The sequence below is a fragment of the Eleutherodactylus coqui genome, chromosome 3 (genome assembly GCF_035609145.1).
Source record: "Eleutherodactylus coqui strain aEleCoq1 chromosome 3, aEleCoq1.hap1, whole genome shotgun sequence".
In the NCBI taxonomy this organism is placed as follows: Eukaryota; Metazoa; Chordata; class Amphibia; order Anura; family Eleutherodactylidae; genus Eleutherodactylus; species Eleutherodactylus coqui.
Window position 1 is genome coordinate 253,742,053 of NC_089839.1, and position 6,000 is coordinate 253,748,052.

A 6,000-nucleotide genomic window follows, 5' to 3' on the forward strand; every position below is an offset into this window, starting at 1 on the left:
ATTCTCTGAGCAGTATAAATAATATATTAAAATCATCCTACAGGCCAGTACGATTATGCCAATACCACATTGTAATAGTTTTTTTCTTTTTCGCAACTTTTTCACAGTTAAAAAAAAAAAAGTAATAAAAGTTTAAATCACCTTCCTTTTGCCGTATCTATAATAAAAAAATCTAAATCATAAAAGAAAAATACATATTTCATATCACCACGTCCGTAAAAGTCCGATCTATCAAAGTAGTGCATTATTTACCCCACACGGTGAACGTAGTCCGAAAAAAAAATAAGAAACGCCACAAATGCACTTTTTCAGTCACCCTGTCTCCCTGAAAAATTCAATAAAAAGCAATCAAAAAGTCATATGTATTCCGAATTGGTACTAACGTAAACTACAGGACATCTCGCAAAAAATGAGCCCTTGCTCAAGTACATCGATGAGAAAATAAAAAGGTTATTGCGCACAGAAGATGCAGCAGAAAATTTTAAAAAATTAAATGTCTTTGAAAAAAAATACAAGTACTACAGCAAAAAAAAAAACTATACAAATTTGGTATCATAGTAATTGTACTGACCCATAGAATAAAGTTATCAGGTCATTTTTGTTGCAGTTTGTGTGCTGTGGAAACAAAACACACTGAACGATGGCGGAATGTCATTTTTTTCATTTTACTCCACTTAGAATTTTGTAAAAGTTTTTCAGTACATTATATGGAACTTTAAATAGCACCATTGAAAAATACAACTTGTCCCACAAAAAACAAGCTCTCATACAGCGACGTCGATGAATAAATAAAGGAGTTATGATTTTTTAAATGGGGGAGGAAAAAAAGAAAAGGGGAAAAAGGAAAAAAAGGGTCCGTGTCATTAAGGGGTTAAATAATGTACTAACTTCCTCCTCTGGGTCATTACGATGCAGGGATACCACATGTGTAATATTGTTTTTATTTTTTTACAAAGTAAAGGCAGACAAGTGTTTTTATTTTTTTAACAATTTTTTTAACTTTTTTTTTTTTTAACTCTTTTTCTTTTTTTTGTCCCTTTAGGGGACTTCCACAGAGAACCATCAGGACCCCCTGATCACATTCCGGGGGTCCGATGGTGACAGTCTTTTACATGCTGCAGTCGCATAGACCGCAGCATTTCAAGGGTTAACACAACAGAGATCGGAGGTTTTCTCCATTCTCTGCTGTGTAAGAGCTGGTGCCCAGCTATCCTCTGACAGAGGGAGCCCCCTCCCTCTGTCAGCCCTTTACTTGCTGTGGTCGTATAGACCACGGCATGTAAAGGTTTAACACAGCAGAGATCTGAGGTTTTCTCCATTCTCTGCTGTGTAGAGATGGTGCCTGGCTATCCTCTGACAGCCAAGCACCAGCTCTCCCTGCCACAGAGACCATCAGCTGGCTTCTGACAAGCCGATGGTCTCTATGGCAACCTGTAAACAAAGCAGTGCAGGACTTTGAAAATAGAAGCAGGAGATTGACGGCAGATCGGCAATATCTTCCTGCTTCTGTTTTTCAAAGTCCTGCACTGCTCTGTGTGGGTCTGTACAGGCAGAGCACACTGCCACAGCTTATGGAAGTGTGTTCTGCAGCTCCCATAGTGAAGCAGCCTGGAAATCTTCCGGGCTATATTGCTATGGGCAGTGGAGCTGGTCCCGGAAAATTTCCGGGCGTACCACTCAAGGGGTTAAAGGTCCTTCGCTATCTTTCGGTTAGCACTACGAATTGATAGATAGGTTTGTCTTGGTTCCTTAAGAGCCGGTCACACGGCAGAAACGCGTCAAACCAGTTGTTACGAATGAACCGGTTGTTACAAAAGAGTTTCTGCCTTTAGAGAATAATATTGAAAGGCAGGGAATTATCATGGAGTACATTACAGTACGGAGTAATAGGTGTTGGTGGAATTACTGCACCTCACCTAAACAATACTTACCTATCGTTTCTGACCGAACAGACTTGATTACACTGAGGGTACATACATTTGGTGTGGCTGTTTGTCAACATAGGCTGCCTATTTTGTGCCGCTCTTGAAGATTTCTTTAGTTCTTACTACTTCAGCTATTCCATCTGGGTAACCAGGCGAGAAGTAGTGTTTGTTGGATGTTGTTTGTCCTTAGAGACATTTTTATTTATCATTTATTAAACGTTACATTTTACATTTACAAGGAATTCCGCAATGATAGCAGAATGGTGCAGCAAATAATTGAATTGCATTGACTATTACTAATATGTGTTTAAAGGAGGAATTAACACAAACTAAAGATGATACACACCAAAAAATCAATTTAACACGTATATGTATTCTTTCATTTATTTAGGGGTGGTCGCCATGAATCCACCAAGACCTGTAGTCAATGAAGAACAACTTGTTGTGGACACGTTTAGCAGAACTGCTTCTGGGGGATCTTTTGAGATAACTAATGTACCGGCTGTACGCCCAACAGACATTTATAACCCAGATAAAATAACTGACTTAGAGGCAAAGATAGTGAATGAAAGTATTGTTTTATCCTGGACAGCCACCGGGGATGAACTGGACCAGGGAACTGGTGAGACATTTCTATGCAATATAGTTTTCAAGCGAAGATGACCAGTGTATTGGCATTACCATCCTTCTGTATTCATACATTGGCTTGCCAAGGGAAATAAAAATCACTCATTTATGGTGAAATACATCAAGCTTTATTTAGAAGAATGGGTGATCTTGGTCACCAACCACAACTCTAGAAAAATATTTTCACCACAAACTTTCGCTGTGAGGATGATTAACCTACACAAATCAATATGTAGAGCTTTGGTAATGACAAAAAACTAATCTTAGAAGAATTAGAAGTGTTTATTTCATGGAACTAGTTAAACAACCACATGTAGATGGAAGAAGAAATTTTTGTATCCTTTTTAACAGGTTGTCGGGTTTAGCAACCATTTTGAAATCAGGAAATTCTGTGATTGTAGTTGGAGGCGTTTCCTATTCACAACCTCCATCCTTTAGGCTGTCCATACACATTGTATAGCTATTGGCTGGACACTTCTTCAACTGACAGCTGATCCCTTCTATACACAAGCACGCTCAGCCAAGCATACATGTGCAGTGAGGGGAGAAACCTTGGCCAGACACCTATGGCAGCTTCTTATGTCCAAAGAACAAAAGGATTGAAAATTGAAATCCAACTACTCAATCCTTATCTTGCCTGACATCTGTTATCATGGAAGAGTTGGGAACCTGCCATAGTCATGCACATTAGATGATTGGCTGGCTCCACCAAAATTGATGAGTTCAGCCTATCTATAGCTAATGTGTATGGGTCGCCTTAGCCAGAGCTACTGTAAGAGAAGCTACAGATACCATCTTTCTCTGATGTATTGAACATATCCATTCATTACATCACAAACCACTGATTAAAAGAAAATCAGTCATTACCTTTATGCTGTAATAAATTTACAATTTATCAGTAGCAGCATATACATAGAGAAGTACAGGAAGTAGTCCCGAATATTCATGATCTACAGACTAGCATCAGCCAATCCCATCCTCCAGCCACTGATTGACAGCTACTGTATCTCCCTAGGCACAGTAATAAGAAGACAGCTGACAATCAGTGGTTAAAAGGTGGTGTGGCCAGTTTCTAGCCATCAGCTCATTAATTTCAAGGACTACTTCCTGTAGTCCTCTGTCTGTTATTACAGATACATTTTAAATTCATGACATACTTCTTCATAGATTCATAAAACAGACATATCAGTGTAATCAGCATGCCTGTCACTGTCTTATGCTGCCATCAGGGAGCACTACGTAAAAGTGTTCACAGATTCCCTTTAATGAGAACTGTCAAATGCTTCATGGTTCCCCGATAACAGCTGATCATGGTAGATTCTATGAGAGGTCATCAGGACACCCTTCTAATAAGTCTAGAATGTCTAAAGTGGACAATATTTTGCTTTTGAGGTAACTTTTCTTCTCCTATAACTATGACGATCCAGATAAGAATATATTTTCTTTAATCTCTGACAAAACCACAATAATTTTTAATGTAAAAAAAAGTTTAGTCTTGTGATTTCCTCATTATTTCCGACATGGATAGGTCTTTCATGTGTTTTAGAAAGTTTCTACTTCAATATGACTTGCTTATCCTAAAATAAAAAGTTTTTGTGGTTATTTGAATGATTGACCTGATATATTTTTACATTTCTGTCACCAGCTAAGAGCTATGACTTACGGATGAGCATTAACCCTAAAGACCTTCGAGACAACTTTGTTGGATCAACTCAAGTAAACATTTCTGGTATCTCCCCACAAGAAGCAGGAAACAGAGAAACATTCTCATTCGTGCCAGAAAATGTTGTTATAGAAAATGGAACCATTTTATTCTTTGCTTTGGTAGCTATTGATAAAGCTGCTAAAAGTTCAGATGTCTCTAATATAGCCCAGGCCGCTCTCATCATTCCACCAACACCAGCTCCCACAGCTGCTCCCACCCCGGCTCCCACACCGGGACCTACAAGTGCCAGTTCAGATCAGCTGAATATAACTACACTTACACTGATAGTATGTTCATCGGTAATTATTATCTGCATCATTATAAGTATCACTACCTGCATTGTCAGCAGCCAAAGAAAGAAGAATCCGCAAATAAGAGTATGAGAACATAAGCATTGTATTTGCTAGTAGGGAATAAACATTACATTGTAACTCCCATAGTAAAGGGTTATTCTCAGCTCAGATAATAATGAGTGAATTGGGAAAACCTGTCTGTATGTAGCTTCCAGAGGTGGACCGGACTGTGGAAACAGCCAAGCTGGCTGTGCTACTCATTATCTGTAATTCTCATAGAAGTTAATGGGCATTAGGAAAACAGTGTAGCACCAATAGCCATGCTGTGACTGTAACTCTGAAGCTATGGAAAGAATGTACCTTGCGGTGCTACATGGCTTCCATAACTCCCATTAATTTTTATGAGAGTTACAGCTTAGCTGCTTCCGTTATCCTGGCCACATCTAGCCTCCTCATACACATGGGCATTTAGAATTTGGCCATAATTGCCTGAGATGAAAATAAGCCTTTAAACTCCACTTAAAGTGGTATTCTTCCTTTAGCAAATAAAACTTATTCATTGTATAACACCAGGTAACAAAAACAAAATCCGTACACCTAATCCAAATCAAGTAAGAATAACATTTATTTATACACAAACAACACTAAGTATCAAAAACATATTTTTTTGTTACCAGGAATTTAATGTCAATTTTGTGTTGCTCGTATAACATTTAGGGCTTATTTAGACGGGCGTATATCAGTCGGGTTTTCACGCCTTGCCGATATACGCTGCCCCTCTGTGGAAGGGGAGAAGGGAGGATAGGCTGGGAGCTAGTGCATTGAGCTCTCGCCCCTCTCCAACCCTCTCTTTGCCCCTCACAACCGATATACACCCGTCTGAATAAGCCTTTAAGTTGTAATGTGTTTTTATTGAGTTAGAAGTTTGGTTTTGTACCAATTGAGCCAGCATTTTAGCTGGCCTTATATCCAATGCAACATATCACTGCATGTATCACACCCAATCATGGCAGATTGCAAGCAGATATGTAATTGCTCACGATCAATGCATCAGTTTGTTTTGCTAGTCTAGAACTGCCTGGAAATCTGAGGCATACTTTCTGTTGGTAGGTGCAGACTTGCAAAGTCTGCACCTGCAGTGCACAATGACATGTCACAATTGGTAGAATACCATAGTTATTACTCAATAAAAGTTCATTATCAGTTACATGTGACATAGCAAGCACAGCGTTTTTTTCCAAAGAACTAAAAATATATATTTTTTGATGCCTTGTCTTATTTGTATATGAATAAATGTTGTTACTTGATTGGCAGTACGTTTACTGATTTTATGCAAACACTAATAAGGAAAAAACACATGTTTTATTGCATAGTAGGAATTTTTTGTATAAATCGTTTTTCGGGTGACAAACACAAAGTTTTAAGGTACTGATAGATATTTTCTAAATGT

The 6,000-nt window shown here is 38.5% G+C and overlaps 1 protein-coding gene across 1 annotated transcript in view; it reads left to right on the forward strand.

Moving 5' to 3' along the window:
• Nucleotides 1–4,640, forward strand: part of LOC136620004 (calcium-activated chloride channel regulator 1-like) — a 78,283-nt gene extending 73,643 nt beyond the window's left edge. The window contains exons 13-14 of the mRNA XM_066594736.1: nucleotides 2,317–2,547; nucleotides 4,198–4,640. Coding sequence (XP_066450833.1) covers nucleotides 2,317–2,547; nucleotides 4,198–4,640 — 674 coding nt within the window. The remainder of the gene's footprint in view (nucleotides 1–2,316; nucleotides 2,548–4,197) is intronic.
• The last annotated feature ends 1,360 nt before the right edge of the window (nucleotides 4,641–6,000 follow it).